The 20,626-nt window shown below is 35.6% G+C and overlaps 6 protein-coding genes across 6 annotated transcripts; 3 read left to right on the top strand and 3 right to left on the bottom strand.

Annotated features, from left to right (window-relative positions):
• On the bottom strand, nucleotides 3,068-6,547 carry LOC104737996 (serine/threonine-protein kinase GRIK2). The gene is made up of 13 exons (XM_010458240.2): nucleotides 6,371-6,547; nucleotides 5,682-5,959; nucleotides 5,185-5,585; nucleotides 5,012-5,086; nucleotides 4,865-4,909; nucleotides 4,611-4,685; nucleotides 4,440-4,527; nucleotides 4,216-4,340; nucleotides 4,040-4,135; nucleotides 3,878-3,944; nucleotides 3,657-3,778; nucleotides 3,488-3,566; nucleotides 3,068-3,405 (listed from the first exon to the last, which is right to left on the bottom strand). The coding sequence occupies exons 3-13, from the start codon at nucleotides 5,482-5,484 to the stop codon at nucleotides 3,242-3,244; spliced, it is 1,236 nt and encodes a 411-aa protein (XP_010456542.1). The 5' UTR covers nucleotides 5,485-5,585; nucleotides 5,682-5,959; nucleotides 6,371-6,547; the 3' UTR covers nucleotides 3,068-3,241.
• Nucleotides 7,007-9,242, top strand: LOC104737989 (probable pyridoxal 5'-phosphate synthase subunit PDX2). The gene is made up of 6 exons (XM_010458233.1): nucleotides 7,007-7,297; nucleotides 7,923-8,010; nucleotides 8,101-8,174; nucleotides 8,417-8,608; nucleotides 8,703-8,800; nucleotides 8,895-9,242. The coding sequence occupies exons 1-6, from the start codon at nucleotides 7,118-7,120 to the stop codon at nucleotides 9,028-9,030; spliced, it is 768 nt and encodes a 255-aa protein (XP_010456535.1). The 5' UTR covers nucleotides 7,007-7,117; the 3' UTR covers nucleotides 9,031-9,242.
• On the top strand, nucleotides 10,076-11,845 carry LOC104737980. The gene is made up of 2 exons (XM_010458225.1): nucleotides 10,076-10,707; nucleotides 10,906-11,845. The coding sequence occupies exons 1-2, from the start codon at nucleotides 10,158-10,160 to the stop codon at nucleotides 11,631-11,633; spliced, it is 1,278 nt and encodes a 425-aa protein (XP_010456527.1). The 5' UTR covers nucleotides 10,076-10,157; the 3' UTR covers nucleotides 11,634-11,845.
• On the top strand, nucleotides 13,032-14,350 carry LOC104737969. Its single transcript, XM_010458215.1, has 2 exons — nucleotides 13,032-13,346; nucleotides 13,473-14,350. Exons 1-2 carry the CDS (start codon nucleotides 13,070-13,072, stop codon nucleotides 14,195-14,197), a joined length of 1,002 nt encoding a protein of 333 aa, XP_010456517.1. The 5' UTR covers nucleotides 13,032-13,069; the 3' UTR covers nucleotides 14,198-14,350.
• LOC104737961 (dehydrodolichyl diphosphate synthase 8-like) lies at nucleotides 14,362-15,320 on the bottom strand. Its single transcript, XM_010458206.1, has one exon. It carries the CDS (start codon nucleotides 15,269-15,271, stop codon nucleotides 14,453-14,455), a length of 819 nt encoding a protein of 272 aa, XP_010456508.1. The 5' UTR covers nucleotides 15,272-15,320; the 3' UTR covers nucleotides 14,362-14,452.
• LOC104737952 (dehydrodolichyl diphosphate synthase 8-like) lies at nucleotides 16,109-17,235 on the bottom strand. Its single transcript, XM_010458198.1, has one exon. The coding sequence runs from the start codon at nucleotides 17,085-17,087 to the stop codon at nucleotides 16,269-16,271; it is 819 nt and encodes a 272-aa protein (XP_010456500.1). The 5' UTR covers nucleotides 17,088-17,235; the 3' UTR covers nucleotides 16,109-16,268.

Raw genomic sequence — 20,626 nt, 5'->3', positions numbered from 1 at the left:
TTATACCAACAAGTGAAACCAAACAAGAGACAAATAAGCTAATAAGCTAAGACAAATAAAATTTTAATTTTAAACAAATAGGCTTTCTTTTAATTTCTTTCATTGTAATCCTTAACTTTAAATATTTATCCGTTTTGACCCCAAAATATACTAATGTTCTAATTCTATAAGAATTGTTGTTAGGGTCCTTCGATCAACAATTTTATTAAATTAATTTTGTTTACCATGTTTTTTGGTTAAATTTTGGTTATCATGTTTACTTTAATTAATTGATCCACTCAATCACTCATCAACGTATGCAACTTAAACTATATATATATTTCCAAAAAAAATAAGATCTAGCAAAGATATATGGACTTATAGTTTAAAAAATTCACAACAAAAGATGATCGATTCCTTTGGGAATTTCTTAAGTAAGATAAAGAACTTAGAAGAATATTCATACATGCATAAGACTTAGTGGGGGTTATTTTAAGTTCATGAATGATAGTATAAAGACATCTAATCGAAAAAATATAAGAAATGATCTATTAATATTATTAAATTAGCTTTTTATTATTAATTTTAAAAATATAATGATATCTCTAAAAGTTTATACATATTTAATTTTGATATGTATAAACTTTATATATACATGTAATATATGCATGTACATGTATACATATCTAAATGATAATAATATACATGTTCTTCCCAATTATGTAATCTATAGTTGCATGTACATATATCTAACAATCTACAAGTGCATGCACATATATCTAAAAGAAAAAATTAATAATTTATCATATTTAAAATTTTAGATATGTATAAACTTTATATGTACATGTAATATATGCATGTACATGTATACATATCTAAATGATAATAATATATATATGTCTTTCTCAATTATATAATCTACAATCTTAGATATGTATAAAGTATAAACTTTATATATAATAAAATTATTAATTTTTCTTCTTATAATTTTTAACACGTGTCAACATTTAGATATGCATATAATTTTTTGACATATGTTCAAATTAAAAAAGTAAAAATTAATAATTTTATTATATGAAAATTTTAGTTTTTAATATTTAATCATTAACATAACTATGATATGTGTTAACTTATTGTTTTAAGATATTAACACATATCAAAATAAGTCGGTAATATGATCACAATATATGTCAATTTATCGATATCAGATCACGTTAACACATATCAAAATAAGTCGGTAATATGATCACAATACATGTCAATTTATCGATATCAGATCACGACACATGTAAAAACAATATTTTTTTTTTATTTCATGTTATAATATTATGAAATATTTTCAAATTTCTATGCAAACTATAAACTAATATAATATTTTATGATTATTTCTGTTTTGTAGTATTTAAATAATGTATCTTTTTTATAATTAACAGTTTGTAGAAATTTTCTCAAGACATCTAATCAATCAAATATAAGAAATAATACATTATTAACTGTTTATTTCTAAATAGTTTTTAAAATATAATGATATCTCAATCAAGTTACATTACATTGGAATACAACAACATACACGCTGATTTCCATAAGGCACACACAAAATATTGTTATAGGGTGGTGTGCCTCCACAGCTCAAGAAGCAATCTTTTTTTGTTTGACATGGTCCTTTGATATCACAGTCTTGTGACGAATCCATAATTTCTGATTCATCAATCATAATACAAGCTGTTTACTCATAATGATAATATATTGTTCTAGTTAATAACAAATTGAATATTGCAATATATCAGATGTTCATATTGACATATATATATGTATATATTAAAAATCAAGAGAGGAAAGAGATCTCACGAGCGGATTGCACATTGTTAACAAAGAGAGAAACTATAACGAGAAGAGCTACAAATCGAATCTTCGACGACACCATTTTCCGATGACTTTTTTGTTTTTGCTTAAATATTAAACCTTCGACCCAAAGCATATAAACGAAAAACCAATGGTTGCTTTTATAGATTGATCAATTATAATTGTTAGATTTCTGTGCATGCATATCTATCTTAACATTTTTTAAGTAATTTTTGTGTCATCCTCTCTTATCTTTGTATTCAAACAATTCCCAACTAAATTTTCTACGATCCTTACAACCAAACACAATCATTTATTTACTTGATAATATTAATTTCCTAAAATCTATCTACCTAATTTAAAGCAATATATTATATTAAAATAGAATTCTCCTTTCATTTTTATTTAATCTTATATTTAATTATTTGAATTTTTATTTACTACATAAAGTTAATAAAATTTTAGATTTTTTCAGCATATGATGTGATTTGAATTTTTATAAATGGATATATATTTTAAAATTTGTTTTAGGATTTTTGTAAGAAAACAAGTATTTCCAGATATATATTATTATACATTTGAGTTATTTTAATATATAATGAATATTTACAATTAAAAGTTAAAATAACACGCAACGAAATTATATTGTGCGAATGATTTGGATCAATATGAATATAAGTTTAATTATCATTAATTTGGTGTTACACATATAATTTATCATTTCATTATTTTGCTAACATTATCAATATTAGAATATTAGATATATTAAATTGAGTAATTTATGATAACGTAGAGAACAAATTATTTTGCGGTAAATTGTGAGTTAAATCTTATAATTAACAGTCAAATACAATTATATAATTTTATACTAAACAAAATTATCACATATATATAACTTAAATTTTGATCTATTTGTTATAAATATTTGACTGTTAACTTTTTCAAAATGCACAATGTTCTTAATTTATAAAACAAACAAAACGATAAAAGAAATGGACCCGTGGTATACGAGGTAAATCCTAATTACATAAATAATAATTAAGTACATGATTATTATCATTTATGAGAATGAGAAATGAAGTTATGAATATATACGATTAGCCATCATTATCATTATCTTAGTCTAAGTAATTTACTACTACTAGTCAATTGGGGAGGGGGGGAGCTCATTTGATTGTAGGAGATAGATCCCCTGATAATGAACTTGGAGAGATTTTCCCACGTCAACAAAAAGAAAAAACCAAAGTCAAAATCAAAACCAAAATCGATTTAGTTTAAAATTTATAAACAATGCACAATAACATACAATTATCTAGTATTAAAGAAAAAGAAAAACAACGACCCCAAGCGAGGTCAAACTTGTGTGGTTAAGTAGATGCATGAAGCTTGTACAAACGATCAAAAGCTTCCGAGTTTTTTTTTAGTTAGGATCCGAAGTTTCAGAGATCCCATTAGCTTCTTCTTCTTTAATCATTAAGGCAGCATTGCGTTTGCACCAACAAAAATACTCAGGAACATGCCCATCTTCTCCAGTTACCCATGGATGCTCGGACACATTCTTTAGTGTCATTCTCTGGCTTGGATCTGCAATTTGATAAAAGACATTGAGACCTTAATTCTTTAGTTTGCACAGTTTATTACACTGAAAGAATGGGAAATAACTCACCTTTGCAAAGGAGACCTTCAATCAAATCTCTGAGAAGAGGATTCAATCCATCCGGGATTATCAAAGGGTTGTTAACAATCTGTAAGAGGGGATTATAAAACCATGGGAGGTTATATGGTTTTCAAACATATTTTATCCAAGAAAAGCATTGATCAGATGCAGAACCTACCTTGTCGTAGGTGTCCTGAAGAGTATCAGCAAGAAATGGGTATTGTCCCAATATCATACAATACAAAGTAACTCCCACTGCCCATGTATCCGCAGCTCTGCCACTATATGTTATACCTGACACTGATTTCCATCCAAAAAAAAAAAAGAAGGTTTTTGCTGATTCTCTATGTAGACTAATGAATTAGGACCACGCTTAAAGAGATTAGAATGCAAGCTGACCTAAACAACATTCTGGAGCAGTGAAGACTGGAGTCCCGGGAGATCGACGCAGTTGATCATCATCATCCTGTAAACAACAAAGAATTGATGGTAACACTCAGCTAAGAAGATAGATACAAGAATTAATGAAGAAGATCAACGAATCAGTTATCTTTCTTTTACCTTGAATACTTGGCTGACACTGAAATCTCCTATCTTCACAGTACCACTACTAGTAACCAGCAAATTGTCGGGTTTAATGTCCCCGTGAATTACATCCTGTTTAGTCCCAATAGAAACAGTATTAGGTGATGGAAACATGAAGCGAGGAGAAGCACGCTAAACAATGAAGATCATACATGAGCATGAAGATACATCAGACCAGTAACTATATCACGCAAATACTTTCTAGCAGTTTTCTCTCCCAGAGCACCAGGCGGTCCAGAACCGTCATACACCCATTTTCCATCAACGTATTCGAGAACTAGGAGAAACCAGAAAGACAAATATTTATAAGATAAAAAGGCTCTTTCCATGGCGAGTATAAATATAAACAGAAGAAACGAGAAAGGAGATTAAGTACCCATGTAAAAATGATCAGTTTCAGGGTCATCTATCACCTCAATGAGGTTAACGATGTTAGGATGCTCCAGAATTTTCATAATCATAACCTGAAGTGATGAGATAAACATAACTTCTCCAAAATGAACCAACATAAATGCTGTTTGGAAATGCAAAAAAAAACTCAGTATACCTCACGAAGAACATCACTCATAGCAGTCTCTGAAGGTGCAACCCTTAGCCTCAATAAATGTGACTTATGAAATGCCTGGAAATCCAAGTATTAAATCATAATATGTCAGAGAGCTACAAGCCATATAAGTGATCAATGAAACAAATTAACTTGTATTGAAGGACCATAGTTCAAACGAATAACATCATAAACATCAGCTAAACAAAAAGTAAAAGCTTTCACAAGGGTAATGATGGAAAGAAACAAGGGCTTACTTTGATAGCATAATACTGGCCGTCTAAAGTGCTTCGATATAAAACCTGTTGAGAATCAAAAAAATAATGTTATGGAATCCAAAGCTCGGTATGCTTTTGGAGGATACACTTAAAAGGATTGGATAGTATTGTGTAGATGACACTTACCACTTTACCATAGCTACCAGATCCAATTTTACATACACGAACATACTCATTGATTGTCTTGTCACCATTTTCATCCTAAATTATCAAACAACAACTAAATTGGTAAAGACACACAATGGGAGTATTCTAAGAAGCAATAACATGAGAGACAGGCACAAGAAGAAGTCACTTACCTCTCCACGGATAAGTTCATTAGTTTCTCTGACTGGAATGTGCCTGCAGATTAATCCATTATCTAATCTATATTTCAAAATTTCCTCAGATCTTTTAGAGCGGCTCTTCTGCTCAACTTCTTCTTCATCTTCTTCTTCTTCTCCTCTCGCAGTGGTAGTTACATCATCACTATCACATGAGTATGTATCATCGTCGTAAGGCTTAGGCGATTGTTGTCGGGTTCTATTACCACCACCAGAAGTGCCAAAACATCCAAAGCAACCCATAGTACGGGCAAACAAAAAACTATCACGAAACATGATCTACTTTCTCCAAACAGAAAAAAAAAAACAAATTGCTCCTCAAAGTATGAATGTGTGTATGATGAAAGATAAAAAAGTGTCTAAGTTAACTGAAGAACCTGCACAAAAGAAGAAGGTGATATCAAAACTAAAATCCTGAACTGAGCATCCAAAATAATTAAAAACAAAAACCTCTAAACAAATCAAAGTCTTACCCCGAGATAAAAGGGGTTAAGAGGGCTTCAAAGCCCGAAGAACCTGACTATTCCAAAGGATGCCATTCAGCGAGATGAACAAAACAAGTTGAGATATCATAACCACTGCAATCGAAACGAGACATGTCTAAAGACTGAAACCTTATAAATAAGTAAGTATTTTTTTTTATCAAAATTCCTTCTTTCTTCACGAGAAGCAACTCGTTGAAAGCATAGCCCCTAATGATTCAGAAGCTACACAGCTTCAGTAAAGTCAAGATGATGAGCTATAGAGGTTTCTGCAAAATAAAAATAAAATAAAAGGGGTCAAATTCGCTGATAGCAACCACTAAAATTAAAAAAACTTGTGGTGTGACAAGTCAAAGAAACATCCGAGGGTTCATATTATGATTCTATCGTAAAGGTGTACACTTTTTTCAATCCAATTACTCAAACTGAATCAACGAGACTACACACACAAGAAAAAAAGAGTAAATCGAAACAATGCAAACAACCAAAATTGTAAAGAAACCCTCAAAGAGGGTGGCTGGCTCTAAAAATTCACAAACCATTATCTCCCTAGATTTTGAAAAAAAATAATAAAAACCCTAACTTTGAAATCGGATACAATGAAAATTTAATCAGAAGATATTTGGCAATCGGGGGAAAAAAAAAAAAACAGTTATCGAAGGTGAAAGCGAGAATCATACATCAAAAAACTGGTTCTGAATTCGATCGGAGCAGAAGAAAGCAATAAGATCGCAAGGAAAAGGTCTCTCTCTCTTTCTCTATCAACGTCGTGCGTGAGATTACTACACACACCCAAAAAAAAAAAAGAGAGCTTCGAGGCCTTCGATCGAGATTTTGTCCTTTTCGTTTTTTTTTTTTTTTTTGTGAGGGTTTATATATATATAATTTTTGTTCTAATCTCTTTTTTTATATAGTATAATAATATAAACCATTATTACCAGCTAATAAATGTGACAAAACAGCTAAAATACTGATTTCATTGGTTTCTCTAACAATAATATTACAAATCTGCACTATTAAAAATTTAACCTTTACAACGTATCACAAATTTTTCCTAGAGACCTTTTTTTTTTTTTGTTTTTAACCCTAGAAAATTAGAAATTCATTACTTGCAAGAAAAAGAAAAAAAGATATTTATTCGACACTGGACAATGATCTACTACGGACAGTTCTACTCTACTTACGTTGACAACTAAATTCGAAATATGTATTTTTTTTTGGTTAGAATAGAGAAAATATCTGATGATTGATGATGAATCGAAATCGTGGGCAATGAAAAAAACACAAAACAAAAGGTGTAAAAGAAATTGTCGCCACTCGCAATGTCTCAAAGCCTACAAAGGTTTTGTCTTGTGACTTGTGAGTGTCCCCATTAATATAGTTTTAGTGTTTGACACTTTCTCTCTCTCTCTCTTCACGCCGCCGCAATGACCGTCGGAGTTTTAGCTTTGCAAGGTTCTTTCAATGAGCACATCGCGGCTCTGCGGCGTCTCGGTGTCCAAAGCGTCGAGATTAGGAAGGCTGACCAGCTTCTCTCCGTTTCTTCTCTCATCATTCCTGGCGGCGAGAGCACCACCATGGCCAAACTCGCCGAGTACCATAACTTGGTCTGTTGGTCCTCCTCCTCTCTCTCTCTCTTTGTAGATTCATAATTCTTATTTGTTTTCTTCTTTGCGATGAGATGACCCACTTGGAGAATTCTAGGAAAGGTTCCTTTTTTATGTGTGTTTGAAACGAATCTGATGTTGTTAATTCACTAATTGTGCTTTTCTCCATAATTTGTGCGTGAAGTTATTAGATTCGCCAGAATTTTCATATTTTAAGAGATTAATTTAGTCAATCGTCCCTTATTCCTGAATATTTCAGTTTGTATTGTCCAAAGAATTTGGCCTTTAAGATTCAAAAGGTAGCAACTTTGGGATTAGGCTTAGTTCATCTATAAGTAAATAAGTATTGTTTGTGGTTTCTCTGTTTACTGTTTTGTACCTGAAAACATTAAGCATTGTCGATCAAACCACTCTTTGATTTGAGCATATGGATGAGTTTTTCCTAACTTTAACTGAACCAGTGAACATTTGCAAAGCTGTATCCAAGATTTGAGTGTAGAATCATGATAGGGAGAGAAACTAAACCCCTTGTTCAGATTTTTATGTTTATACAGTTCTAGTGGTGACGATGGATGGTGTATAAGTCCCTTCTCTGTTCTAATTTTCTTGTATTGCTCTTTTGAAGTTCCCTGCTCTACGTGACTTTGTTAAGACGGGGAAACCTGTTTGGGGGACATGCGCGGGTCTCATATTCTTGGCAGATAGAGCTGTTGGTGAGTACTTTTTTTATATTTCATCTTCCTGTCATTATGTGTTGCTGAAAATTTGGAAACTTAAACAAGAAAATGTTTATAAATTTTCAGGTCAGAAAGAGGGAGGTCAGGAATTAGTCGGTGGCCTTGATTGCACTGTGCATCGGAATTTCTTTGGCAGCCAGGTATAACTATGTCTTTTTACGAAGTTTCCAAGTTCATGTTCAGAGATGTGTGTATAAGTATGTAAATCACTTTTTACTTGCAAAATGTGGAGAAAGAGACTCTGAGACTGCTTAAATTGGCATGAGCTTTGATAGAAAACTCAGTCCTTTCATAAGAGTTCAATTGGAGTTAAAAGAATTCACTCCGATCTTAACCATTTGAAAATCTTAGATTGTTCTTAAATTCTTTTTTTGATGTGTAGATTCAAAGTTTTGAAGCTGATATCTTAGTACCTCAACTAACATCTAAAGAAGGTGGACCAGACACATACCGAGGAGTGTTCATACGTGCTCCTGCTGTTCTCGATGTTGGTCCTGATGTCGAAGTCCTGGCGGATTATCCTGTCCCATCAAACAAGGTCTTGTATTCAAGCTCTACCGTACAAATCCAAGAGGTTTGCTTAATTTCGCACCAATGCTCATGATAAGATTACCTTTTCTGTGAGCACATGAATGGAACCCGTCTTGTTGGTTTCATTTTTTTATCAGGAAGATGCTCTTCCTGAAACAAAAGTCATTGTTGCTGTGAAGCAAGGAAACTTGTTAGCAACTGCTTTTCATCCCGAGTTAACTGCAGACACACGATGGTAATTAGTTTGTTCTTTTCCTGGTCTTTTGATTTCTCCAACGGTTCTGATCTATATGCCTTAAGAGTTTACTCGTTCTGGTTTCATTTTCCAGGCACAGTTATTTCATTAAGATGACGAACGAGATTGAACAAGAAGCTTCTTCAACCAGTAGTAGCACTATTGTATCAGTTGGAGAAACAAGCACTGGTACCGAGCAAGATAAGCCTGATCTTCCTATATTTCAGTAACTGAAAAGAGAGAAGACACTTCTCTTGAAATAAAAACTATAGAGAAGTGTCGGATTCTTTTTCTTTTAAAGATGTATTTGGGAACAATTGCAAGCTAGTTTGCAATTTGTAGACAAGAAAGTTTCACATGACTCTTTAATGGATTCATGTACTTGTTTCTTTCTTGTTACAACTTTGCATACCGTTGAATCTCAAACAGATTTCCTAGTTCAGTTTGGTCTGTGCCTTGTGAATTTGTGGAAAAGGTCGTTTGGCTAAGAATTGAGATTTAGAAAACTGAGATCTTTATAGACACAGGACAGAACAGAACACTCTTTGTAAGTGTGGTTTTGTTCCTGGTTGAGAAGATAATTAATCCGGTTAATAATAAACCGGCCAGCTGACTTTGGCGCGTTTGACTTTTCTTTGCTTTCTCGGAAAGGTGCAAATCTTGCAACAGTGGGCGGCTTTGGGCCAATGGAAGTCAAGAAAAGTTTCTTAAAATGCACACATTTACAGAGATGTTTAGACATGAGGGCATCTTCTTTCTTTTTAAGGCATCCTCACGTTTTCACTACTCGTTCCCTTCCACAAAAAGGGATCAAGAAGAAACAATTGGACTGAAAAGCCTGTAGAGAATAATTCAGATTTTTATACATAGTAAAATAACTACATAATGTATTAGCAAATCACTATGAAACGGTGAAGAATTTTGGTTATAGATAATTTTAAAATTTGATTTATATGTTTCTATTGGGAACAAATGAAGTAATTATAAATATGTTTTGATCATGAGGCATTGAGAAATGAGTAAAATAGAATGTGAACTGATGATATATGTACGTTTTTGTTTAGCTTAAACAATTTTTAAAAAGTCTTGATGTTGAAGCTTCATCAAGCTATGTTTTTGTAAAGAAATCAATGGAGACGACTTGAGATGAACTCAAAGAGTCGGCTTCTTTCTCAAGATGAAGCAAGGGATATTATCATATGAGGTTTTATTAAGTCAACTGACTTCTTTCTTCACTCTATATAATCCCTCTTCCTGCTACAACATTTCACCACACCAAAAGCACAGAAACATTTCGAGAAACCAAAAAAGAAGAAGAACAAGCAAAAGCCAATAAAAGAAGACTTGAACTTGAGAGATGGAGCGCAGACAGTCATATGTGCTTGTCGCGCTCGTTGCATTGCTTCTCTTGAGCGATATTGTCATTGCAGTTGCAGAGAGCGATGGTGGCAAAGGCAACGGTAATAACGGCAAGGGGAACGAGGGACAAGTAGACAAGGGTAAAGGAGGATATGATGATGGCAAAGGCAAAGGTAACGGTAACGGTCCAAAGGACAAGGAGAAGAAAGATAAGGAAAAGGAGAAGAATGACAAGAAGGAGAAGGACAAAAAGGATAAGGAGGAAAAGGCAAAGAAGGATAAGGAAAGGAAGGACAAGGAGAAGAAGGAAAAAGAGAGGAAAGAGAAGGAGAAGAAGGACAAGGAGCAGAGTGAAGCAGCTGCAAGATACAGGATGCTAACACCGATGCCTACAGGACAAGAGCAAGCTATGTGCGAGGCTCGCGGTGCATGTTATTATAAGACACTTGTTTGCCCCGGTGAATGTCCCACGAGGAAGCCCAAGAAGAACAAGAACACCAAAGGTTGCTTCATTGACTGCACTAGCAAATGTGAAGCTACATGCAAATGTAAGTACATTCTATATTCAATTGGTCTCCTTTGTTTTAGTTACAGTTTGCTTCTCGCAAAGTAATATGTTATCCGGATTCTAATTAACAAGTATATAGATTTAAGTTGTGGATTGATTAATTATTTGTGGTACAAGGAATTGGTATGCTTCTAACACAAGTAACTTGGCTTAATTCCGGTTTCCTTATTTCTTACAGGGAGGAAAACAAATTGCAATGGCTACGGATCTCTCTGTTACGACCCTAGATTTGTTGGAGGAGACGGTGTGATGTTCTATTTCCACGGATCCAAAGGCGGAAACTTTGCGATCGTTTCAGACGATAAACTCCAGATCAACGCTCACTTCATCGGTACAAGACCCGTTGGAAGAACCAGAGACTACACATGGGTTCAAGCCCTAAATGTCATGTTCGGAAACCACAAGCTCGTGATCACAGCCAACAGAGTGTCTCAATGGGATGAAACATCTGACGCTTTTACCATCAGATACGATGGAGAACTCATTACACTCCCTGAAGACGAACAATCCGAATGGAGGGAAATTACAGGACAGAAAAGAGAGATCATCATTGAAAGAACCGACGAGAGGAACAGCGTAAGAGTACTAGTCTCTGGTCTTGTTCAGATGGACATCAAGGTGAGACCTATAGGGAAAGAAGAGAACAAAGTTCACAACTACCAATTGCCACAGGATGACGCTTTTGCCCATCTCGAGACTCAGTTCAAATTCTTAGACCTAAGTGAGCTAGTTGAGGGTGTTTTGGGGAAAACCTACCGTCCTGATTACGTCAGCTCCGCCAAGACTGGAGTCCCAATGCCTGTGATGGGAGGAGAAGACAAATACCAAACGCCTTCTCTGTTCTCGCCAACTTGCAGACTCTGCAGGTTCAAGCCTCAAGAAGATTCACTTTCTGCTGATATCTAATGAGAAGAAGGAGAAAGATGGGAAACTTCTCTGATTTTTAAATAAATTCGCATTTGTAACTGTTTTGTTTCTGGAAATATATTATTTGATATTCATAAAATGTAATGTAATAAGAGCCAAAAAAAAGATAACATTTGGCCCGTTTGTGCTGTTTTTGAGGGTTTAAGAAATGTAAGACGTTTCTTGCGCCAGAAGCAAATCCCTTGATTTCTTATTTTTTCCTTGTTCCGTTGTATTTTGTATACGTTTATCTAACAATTAAAATAAAAGTGTTTATGTGTTTGTATATTGATGTATTTGAATCTGACATTTAAGTTTCTTGGTTCCCGTTTTATTTGTATGTTATTCACTTTGAAAGCAAGTGTTTTTTGGGAGGTTCTCAAGAACAACTGGAGATGCTTCTAAAGCACTATTTTCTCTAAAACTTACAAGCCAATAGCAATACAAACCAGATTTAAATAATCAAATTTGCAATTTTCTAGGCATAGTTCATGTGATCCAAGGAAATTAAATTATGTTACCCATCACATGAGTACATGGCTTCAATACCATAGATATCATATTTTTATAAGTATATGGAATTAATAGATAAATTGTCAACTCCACAATGATGATGATTACTTAGTGCAACCATTCGTGGTTATTTGATTTTTTCTTTTAAAATTATGAATTAAGATCCGTGATCGATGGTTCCCATCAGCTTTTCAGCCTTAAATTGACGAATATATATTCTGGCTTCTGGGTAAACATATCTAGTCCACGGTGAGCAGAGAATAATGTGAAAAAGTTGAACTGCACAATGGTAATGTTAATATTTTTTAATATAATGTCCTAGATCAACTAGCTGAAAATGTTAATTAAAATCTATAGGTACCTTTTTCGAGGTAAAATTAAAATATTTAGCTAATTCGTCTAACATAGAATTGGTATACACAAATTACTTCAAATGCTTAATTCGAATACATCTTCTTTAGATTAGTTTTGAAATTCTTATGCGGATAGTAAATTAGATTAAACAACGAAAAAGAATCGAACTATATATGCATGCATATGACTTTACGATCGAACCACCTAAATGGTTACAGCCGACCTTTTGTGTCTTAATGATTTATATGACAGTTTGTACTTTAGTTTTCTGAAGGCTGACTTTTTCCTACTAAGAAATACATATTTTCATTTTTAGTTAAATACTTGAATTCGAATCTAGAGGCTGTTCTCCCAAAGAAGTTATAATAAACAAAAGTCGAAGCTGTTTCTTACACGGTCTTCGATTCTTCATGTGATTTTTATCAAATCTGGACCGTTAATTAAGCCGCTCTCTGCTGCTTGCTTCCAGCCTCTTTGATCTATAAGTACACTCCCCTGCACTTCTCTCATATCAAAATCCGAAGAGACATACAACAAAAGACTGTTTCTTTTAACACCACAAAAGAAAAATGTCGAGGGTCCTTGTGACTATTATCGTTCTTGTCTCTGTTTTCGCGGTTGTTTCAGCAGCGAAGAAAGGTGCTTATGATGCAGCTTCAACGAACTACAAGGTTTTGTATCCACTTGGCTCGGGCCAAGAGCGAGTTCAATGCTTGGCAAGAGGATCTTGTAACCAAAAGATCCTCACTTGTCCTAAGGAATGCCCCGAGAGGAAACCACAGATGAACAAAAAGGAAAAAGCTTGTTTCATTGATTGTAGCAGCAAATGTGAAGTCACCTGCAAATGTAAGCTCCAAATCTCAACATTTTGGAACATTTTCATGTATTTTGGTTAAGTTTGTAACATTTGTCCATGTGTGAGATGCCTAACACACATAATATTAATCTTGGTTGATTTGTGTGCTTGAATAGGGAGGATAGCAAACTGCAACGGATATGGATCTTTGTGTTACGACCCGAGATTTGTGGGAGGAGACGGTGTGATGTTCTACTTCCACGGAAACAAAGACGGGAACTTCGCCATCGTCTCTGACGAGAATCTTCAAATTAATGCACATTTCATTGGTACAAGACCTGCTGGTAGAACCAGAGACTTCACATGGGTTCAAGCCTTCTCAGTGATGTTCGATAGTCACAACCTCGTCATCGCGGCCAAGAAGGTTTCGTCTTGGGACGATTCTGTAGACTCTCTCGTGGTGAGATGGAACGGAGAAGAAGTTGAAGTTCCAACTGGAGGTGAAGCAGAGTGGAGAATGGATCTTGAAGAAAGGGAAGTTGTTGTTGAGAGAACAGATGAGAGGAATAACGTGAGAGTCACGGTATCTGGGATTGTTCAGATGGATATTAAGGTTAGACCAATTGGGAAAGAAGAAGATAGAGTTCATAACTATCAGCTTCCTAAAGATGATGTTTTTGCTCATCTAGAGACTCAGTTTAAGTTTTTCAACCTGAGTGATCTCGTCGAGGGAGTTTTGGGTAAAACATATCGGCCTGGATACGTTAGTCCGGTTAAGACCGGAGTCCCTATGCCGATGATGGGTGGAGAAGAAAAATACCAAACTCCTTCTCTGTTCTCACCTCTCTGTAATGTCTGCAGGTTCCAAGGAAAACCTGGTCCTGGAGTGGCTAAGTACTAAAATCTTTAAAGATATGTTTTTTTTTTGTTTGACCAAATTGTGTTTAAATTAAGCCCTTAATTGTAGTGTTTTAGCATCGTTAAATCAAAAAGTTATCGATGTTCTGTGTGTCTTTGTGTGTTGTATTTGTATCCGATACAATAAAAAAAAAGGATTTTCTTCTGTTTTCTTGTTTCAACGTTTCTTATACCGAAAGAAACATGTAGATCAAGCATAAGGGTTAAAGTTCATTCTAGGGTTTAACTTATAAACTATTTAATCGAGCTTCTTCTTCTTCTGCAAGTAATCTTGCATTCTCTGGAATTTAAGAATGGCCCAAACCAAATGCCAGAGCCCTAACTCCGGCCAAAGAGCCTCTGTTCTGTGAAGAAGTGACCTCGAAGTTTGCCACGTCATGAAGTTACTCAGCCGATCTCCTCCACCGGTTCTTATCACAAGATCCGGATCTGGAACAGCTGATGTATACATAGACTCTTCAAGATCACTCACCTTTAAAACTACAGGATCATCTCCAGTTTTAGTCTTTCTAATGCAAGATTCTCGAACAGAATGAACAATCTCTTGACTTGTGCTGTAAGCAACGCAAACCACAACAATAAGATCTCTATTATCCTCCGTGAGCTGCATCAGTCTCTGCGTCGCAGCTCTAAAACGCTCGTTTAAGGAATCCAAATCACCGGCAAAGATTATTCTCACGCCGTTCATATTTCCGGTTAGAGCTTGTTCGATCGTGAGCTCGACTTTCTCCAGCATTAGATCCATAAGGCACTTGACTTCTTCAGGTCCTCTCTTGAAATTATCCATACCAAAGGCGTAGAGTGTAACGTAAGGTACACCAATCTCTTTGCAGTATTGAAGAATATATTTCACTGATACGAAACCGGCTCTGTGTCCTGCGTCTAGGCCTTCAAGATTGCGTTTCTTGGCGAACCTGCGGTTTCCATCCATGATGAATGAGATATTAGTAGGGATTGGACCAACGCGTAGAACTCTGAAAATAAATTTCCTCATTAGACTCATCAGAGCGTTGAAGATTTGAGTGAATTCCCCTACTTCTTCTTGGGTATTATTCATATCGAAAACCGGGATTTTGTATATGGTTAATTATAGGAGGGAAGTATTCAAGAACATGGGGGGTTTTTGGTTTTGTTGTGAGTCAATGAATATAAGCAAAAGAAATGAAGTTTTTTGCTGGAGGGAATGCAAATGGAATGAGCATATGATACGGCTGATATTTAGGGGGAGGGAGAGAATGGGTGATTTAGTGATTTAATTTAATCAAATATGTAATGTCTCCCGGTTAATCCAAATCATATAGATATTAATCCAAATCAATTTAATGGGTAAATTTTCTTAAAAGAAAATTTATTGAAATAGCTTGAAAGTCTTTAAAAGGTATTAAATTGGAGGGTTTTTTTAGATTTTTTTTTAATGATGTCAAGAAAAATAGATTTATTATTAATCTATTTACAAGATTGTATAGGTTTTGGACCATATATTATTAAAAGAGAGGAATTGTATTAAAGGCTCATAGCAGAAGACCTTTCGCAGAGACCGCTGTCTAGCTGTTTGTACTAAGAACCTAGAATCTGTAATATGAACTCTGCCACTTCAAGTTGAAAACCCACTACTAGCTAGAGAACTAGTTGTTCTCCTCAATAAAACAGAAGTAAACTTCTAGCTGAATCTAGTAACCTTATATATATATAGAAGAGTCTCTCGAAAATACAATTTTTTACAATGTATTTTGGCAAGATGACATGATTGTCTTATGTTCTTAGATGGCAGAAACGAAATGGATACTAGTATACAAAACTTTTCAAGATTTGCTTGCTTCTTTTCTTTACAAAACTGTGTTTTTTTTTTTTTTTTTTTGGTAAACAAAACTGTGTTTAAATTAAGCCTCTATTTGTGGTGTCTTTGTGTTTGTTATTCGGATCCAATACATGTATAATGAAAAAGAATCTTTTTGTTGCTTTCTTCTTTCAATTCATAGTTTATTGTCTGCGGGAAAAACGTAAATCAAACGAAAGGGTTAAAAGTTCATTCTAGGGTTTAACTCATAAACTATTTAGTCGAGTTTTTTCTTCTTTTGCAAGTAATCATGCATTCTCTGGAATTTAAGAATGGCCCAAACCAAATGCCAGAGCCCTAACTCCGGCCAAAGAGTCGCAGTGGAGTGAAGAAGCGATCTCGAAGTCTGCCACGTCATAAAGTTACTCAGTCGATCTCCTCCACCGGTTCTTATCACAAGATCTGGATCCGGCACAACCGATGTATACATACACTCTTCAACATCACTAACCTGCAAAACTACCGGATCATCTCCAGTACCATCACACTTTCTAACGCAAGATTCTCGAACAGCGTGAACAATCTCGTGACTTGTGCTGTACGCAACACAAACCACAACCATCAGATCCTTATTCTCTTCCGTAACTTCCATCAGTCTCTGTGCCGCCACTCTAAGACGCTCGTTTAACGAATTCAAATCACCGACAAAGTACACTCTCACGCCCTTTAGATTCCCGGAGACAGCTTGATTGATCGTGTACTCGACTTTCTCCAGCATCAGATCCATCACACACTCAACTTCTTCAGGTTGTCTCTTGAAATTATCGACGCCAAACGCGTAGAGTGTCACGTACGGTATACCAATCTCTTTGCAGTATTGAAGAACATATGTCACGGATATGAAACCGGCTCTGTGTCCTGCGTCTAGGCCTGTAAGATTGTGTTTCTTGGCGAACCTGCGGTTTCCATCCATGATGAATGAGACGTGATTAGGGATTGGACCCGCACATAGAACTTTGAATATGAATTTCCTCATTAAACTCATCAAAGCGTTGAAGATTTGAGTAAATTCTCCTACTTCTTCTTGAGTATTCATATCGAAAACCGGGGTTTTATATATGGTTATCGCCTTATCGGAGAGGAGAGTTCAAGAACATTGGAAATTTTTGGTTATGTTTGTTAGTGAAATATAAACAAAAGATGTAAAGTTTGTTCTTTTGGAGGGAATGCAAATGGAATGAGCATATGATACGGCTGATTTTTAGGGGAAGAGAGAAATTGGCTGATTAGTTTATTCTTGGTTTAATCAAATTTGTAATGTCTCCGGTTAAGACATTTTAAAAAGAAAATAATATGCATATCACTTGAGAAAAATCAACCTACGTACGCAAAATATTGTATTGGTTTTGGATCAGATTATTAAGAAAGAGGAAGATTAGAGGCTCGAAAGCATATTAACTTGTCCAAAAGAGAACTTAAAACAAACACGTAAATTAAGACTCCTCTATGTTCGAATGCAATGATGTACACAAGAAAAGTTGTAATTAAGGACGTCTACTTACTCTCTTTTTATCTTTTAGTTTCAATTATATTCTTCTTTTAAATCTTTAATTAGTAATCCAGTGAGCCATATACAATTCTGAATAGAAATTGCAGCTAATTAAATTATGTTTCTTTGGAAAAAAAAAAAGAGTGACAATTACAGTTGTCTAGAACCATATATAGTAAGCAGATCTAAGGATGCCAATCATAATCAAATTTGATGAAAGCATAAACATCATAGTAGGATGACATCGTTGTTTTCATTATGCCCCACAATTATATATTACACTTACACTTACAAATCCAATTCACACCCACCTTCACAAAATCTCCCCCGCTCCCTCCAAGTTAGTTTGTCAATTACAAAACTTATATATTAACATTTTTATTTTATTCATGCTGACATTGAATTACGATTTACAAAATAAATTTTGTCATCAATCAAAGTAATTATATAAAATTTTGAATTAGCTCTCATAGATGTATGATGTATCATGTGGGAAAGTGGAATTTAAAAAGGTGGAACATAATCTGTGTTTCCTTGGAGAAATGGCAAAAGTACTAAAAGAACATTGTTCCACTAAAAAAAGGTAAATCAATCCACCGCTTGAGAAACTGTTTTCCTGTAATGAGAGATTCTTTTTCGATTAACTCCAATATACAAAGTCTTTTCACCCGCAGAAAGATCTAATAGCTAGTATTCGAACTCGCCCTAGCCGCTTCTCTCCCTGGCACAACTCCCGATGATCCTCTCTCCGGCGGCGTCGGTTCCGATCGGCGCTGCTGGGAAGCTGTTTCTTCTTCTTTGTTCTCTGCTCTGTCTTTTAAGTCTAGTTTCGGCCTGTTCCAACGGTGAATGTATCGGAAGTTCACCGCGACTCCTCTCAATAATTCCGGCCATGCTTCAGCTTCACCACCTCCCCCTCCCTCCGTCTCAATCGGTGGTTTCTCACAGTGAGGTGATTCTCACGAGTCTCCAGCCCCTCAACGACAAATTCGAGACCCCAGACCGCTCTTATAATCTTGTTCATCGTCTTTGTCACNTAAATCTTTAATTAGTAATCCAGTGAGCCATATACAATTCTGAATAGAAATTGCAGCTAATTAAATTATGTTTCTTTGGAAAAAAAAAAAGAGTGACAATTACAGTTGTCTAGAACCATATATAGTAAGCAGATCTAAGGATGCCAATCATAATCAAATTTGATGAAAGCATAAACATCATAGTAGGATGACATCGTTGTTTTCATTATGCCCCACAATTATATATTACACTTACACTTACAAATCCAATTCACACCCACCTTCACAAAATCTCCCCCGCTCCCTCCAAGTTAGTTTGTCAATTACAAAACTTATATATTAACATTTTTATTTTATTCATGCTGACATTGAATTACGATTTACAAAATAAATTTTGTCATCAATCAAAGTAATTATATAAAATTTTGAATTAGCTCTCATAGATGTATGATGTATCATGTGGGAAAGTGGAATTTAAAAAGGTGGAACATAATCTGTGTTTCCTTGGAGAAATGGCAAAAGTACTAAAAGAACATTGTTCCACTAAAAAAAGGTAAATCAATCCACCGCTTGAGAAACTGTTTTCCTGTAATGAGAGATTCTTTTTCGATTAACTCCAATATACAAAGTCTTTTCACCCGCAGAAAGATCTAATAGCTAGTATTCGAACTCGCCCTAGCCGCTTCTCTCCCTGGCACAACTCCCGATGATCCTCTCTCCGGCGGCGTCGGTTCCGATCGGCGCTGCTGGGAAGCTGTTTCTTCTTCTTTGTTCTCTGCTCTGTCTTTTAAGTCTAGTTTCGGCCTGTTCCAACGGTGAATGTATCGGAAGTTCACCGCGACTCCTCTCAATAATTCCGGCCATGCTTCAGCTTCACCACCTCCCCCTCCCTCCGTCTCAATCGGTGGTTTCTCACAGTGAGGTGATTCTCACGAGTCTCCAGCCCCTCAACGACAAATTCGAGACCCCAGACCGCTCTTATAATCTTGTTCATCGTCTTTGTCACATCTTCCCCTTGAAGTCAACCTTGTCATCTCTCTGTTCCTTGGATCCAGATCCCCTCACCAAGTGGTTTGCTTGGCTGCAGTTGGACAGGAGCTCTGTGTTGACGTCGGATTTGTGTAAGATCTTGATAAGATCCCGAGACCTAATCTCTGTTCCCCATCGATCCAGGTTTGTTCCAAAGCTTCTCTCGTCTTCCCGTAGCTTATCTGTGTGTCGATTTATAGAATCAACTGTCCGAAGACTGCAGTTGAAATATAATCAATCATTGATGCTCTGTTGTTGCGAAGTTGCATTGAGAACCCTGCCTTTAGAAATGTTTAGAGTCTTTACCTTTGATTGCCAAAGATCAATGAGGACCGGCATTATGACCCCGCCTCTGCTGAGCTGCGGTGGTTACTAGTTCCTCTTGAATCTAACCTCTTTGCTTCAGCTACCCCCGGAACTATCTCAAGTGTATCTCTGCATTAGCTGTGCTGAACCTGGAAGCTCTAGGAAGATCGGCATTATGATCTTTTCTTCAAGAAGAGAAGGTTACCGACACCTTCCCACTCTTCTTCCCACACTTTCCCTGCACTCCAACCCTTGTCAAGATCATATCAACAAAGTCAGGAAGTGTCCTTCCCCTTATCAAAGCGTGAAGAGTTTCGGCATTATGACCTTTGCTCCATGGAGTGTGGTTACCGAAACCTTCTCAAGCAAACCATGCCCGACCTTAACCCCACATCCACTCTATTCCTTGCCACTGAGCAGATTAAACCCTCTTGTCTCTCGGCTACGGAAGTCCTGCAAACGTCCCATGTCTTAATGATAAGGACCATCTACCACACTCCCACTGTTTCAGCGAATGTGGCGTTGACTCACCTAGAGTTAGATTGTGATTTGTTGCTCACCTGCTCAAATCTCCAACACCTCTTGGATATGATTGTCGACTTATTTACCTTTATCTCTGTTGTTTATGTTCCTTTTGCAAGCTCTGCTTTGAACTCTTTCACCGTTTGTATTGCTACTTTGATTAGTTGAATGAAAGTAAGATCTTGTTTATCAAAAAAAAAAAAAAAAAAAAAA

This window comes from Camelina sativa, chromosome 2, assembly GCF_000633955.1.
Source record: "Camelina sativa cultivar DH55 chromosome 2, Cs, whole genome shotgun sequence".
Lineage (NCBI taxonomy): Eukaryota > Viridiplantae > Streptophyta > Magnoliopsida > Brassicales > Brassicaceae > Camelina > Camelina sativa.
Note: the sequence above shows the minus strand (reverse complement) of the source record. Positions and strands in the feature narration are given on the sequence as shown.

What these genes read in the sequence shown, in the direction of transcription:
- LOC104737996 (XM_010458240.2), bottom strand. Translation starts at nt 5,484, where the DNA reads ATGTTTCGTGATAGTTTTTTGTTTGCCCGTACTATGGGTTGCTTTGGA. An exon ending in GCCAGTATTATGCTATCAAA is followed by an intron (nt 4,686 to 4,864) that starts GTAAGCCCTTGT and finishes TTGGATTTCCAG; the next exon opens with GCATTTCATAAGTCACATTT. An exon ending in TGCTCCAGAATGTTGTTTAG is followed by an intron (nt 3,779 to 3,877) that starts GTCAGCTTGCAT and finishes GATGGAAATCAG; the next exon opens with TGTCAGGTATAACATATAGT.
- LOC104737989 (XM_010458233.1), top strand. Translation starts at nt 7,118, where the DNA reads ATGACCGTCGGAGTTTTAGCTTTGCAAGGTTCTTTCAATGAGCACATC. An exon ending in GGAATTTCTTTGGCAGCCAG is followed by an intron (nt 8,175 to 8,416) that starts GTATAACTATGT and finishes TTTGATGTGTAG; the next exon opens with ATTCAAAGTTTTGAAGCTGA. An exon ending in TTAACTGCAGACACACGATG is followed by an intron (nt 8,801 to 8,894) that starts GTAATTAGTTTG and finishes TTCATTTTCCAG; the next exon opens with GCACAGTTATTTCATTAAGA.
- LOC104737980 (XM_010458225.1), top strand. Translation starts at nt 10,158, where the DNA reads ATGGAGCGCAGACAGTCATATGTGCTTGTCGCGCTCGTTGCATTGCTT. An exon ending in ATGTGAAGCTACATGCAAAT is followed by an intron (nt 10,708 to 10,905) that starts GTAAGTACATTC and finishes TATTTCTTACAG; the next exon opens with GGAGGAAAACAAATTGCAAT.
- LOC104737969 (XM_010458215.1), top strand. Translation starts at nt 13,070, where the DNA reads ATGTCGAGGGTCCTTGTGACTATTATCGTTCTTGTCTCTGTTTTCGCG. An exon ending in ATGTGAAGTCACCTGCAAAT is followed by an intron (nt 13,347 to 13,472) that starts GTAAGCTCCAAA and finishes GTGCTTGAATAG; the next exon opens with GGAGGATAGCAAACTGCAAC.
- LOC104737961 (XM_010458206.1), bottom strand. Translation starts at nt 15,271, where the DNA reads ATGAATAATACCCAAGAAGAAGTAGGGGAATTCACTCAAATCTTCAAC.
- LOC104737952 (XM_010458198.1), bottom strand. Translation starts at nt 17,087, where the DNA reads ATGAATACTCAAGAAGAAGTAGGAGAATTTACTCAAATCTTCAACGCT.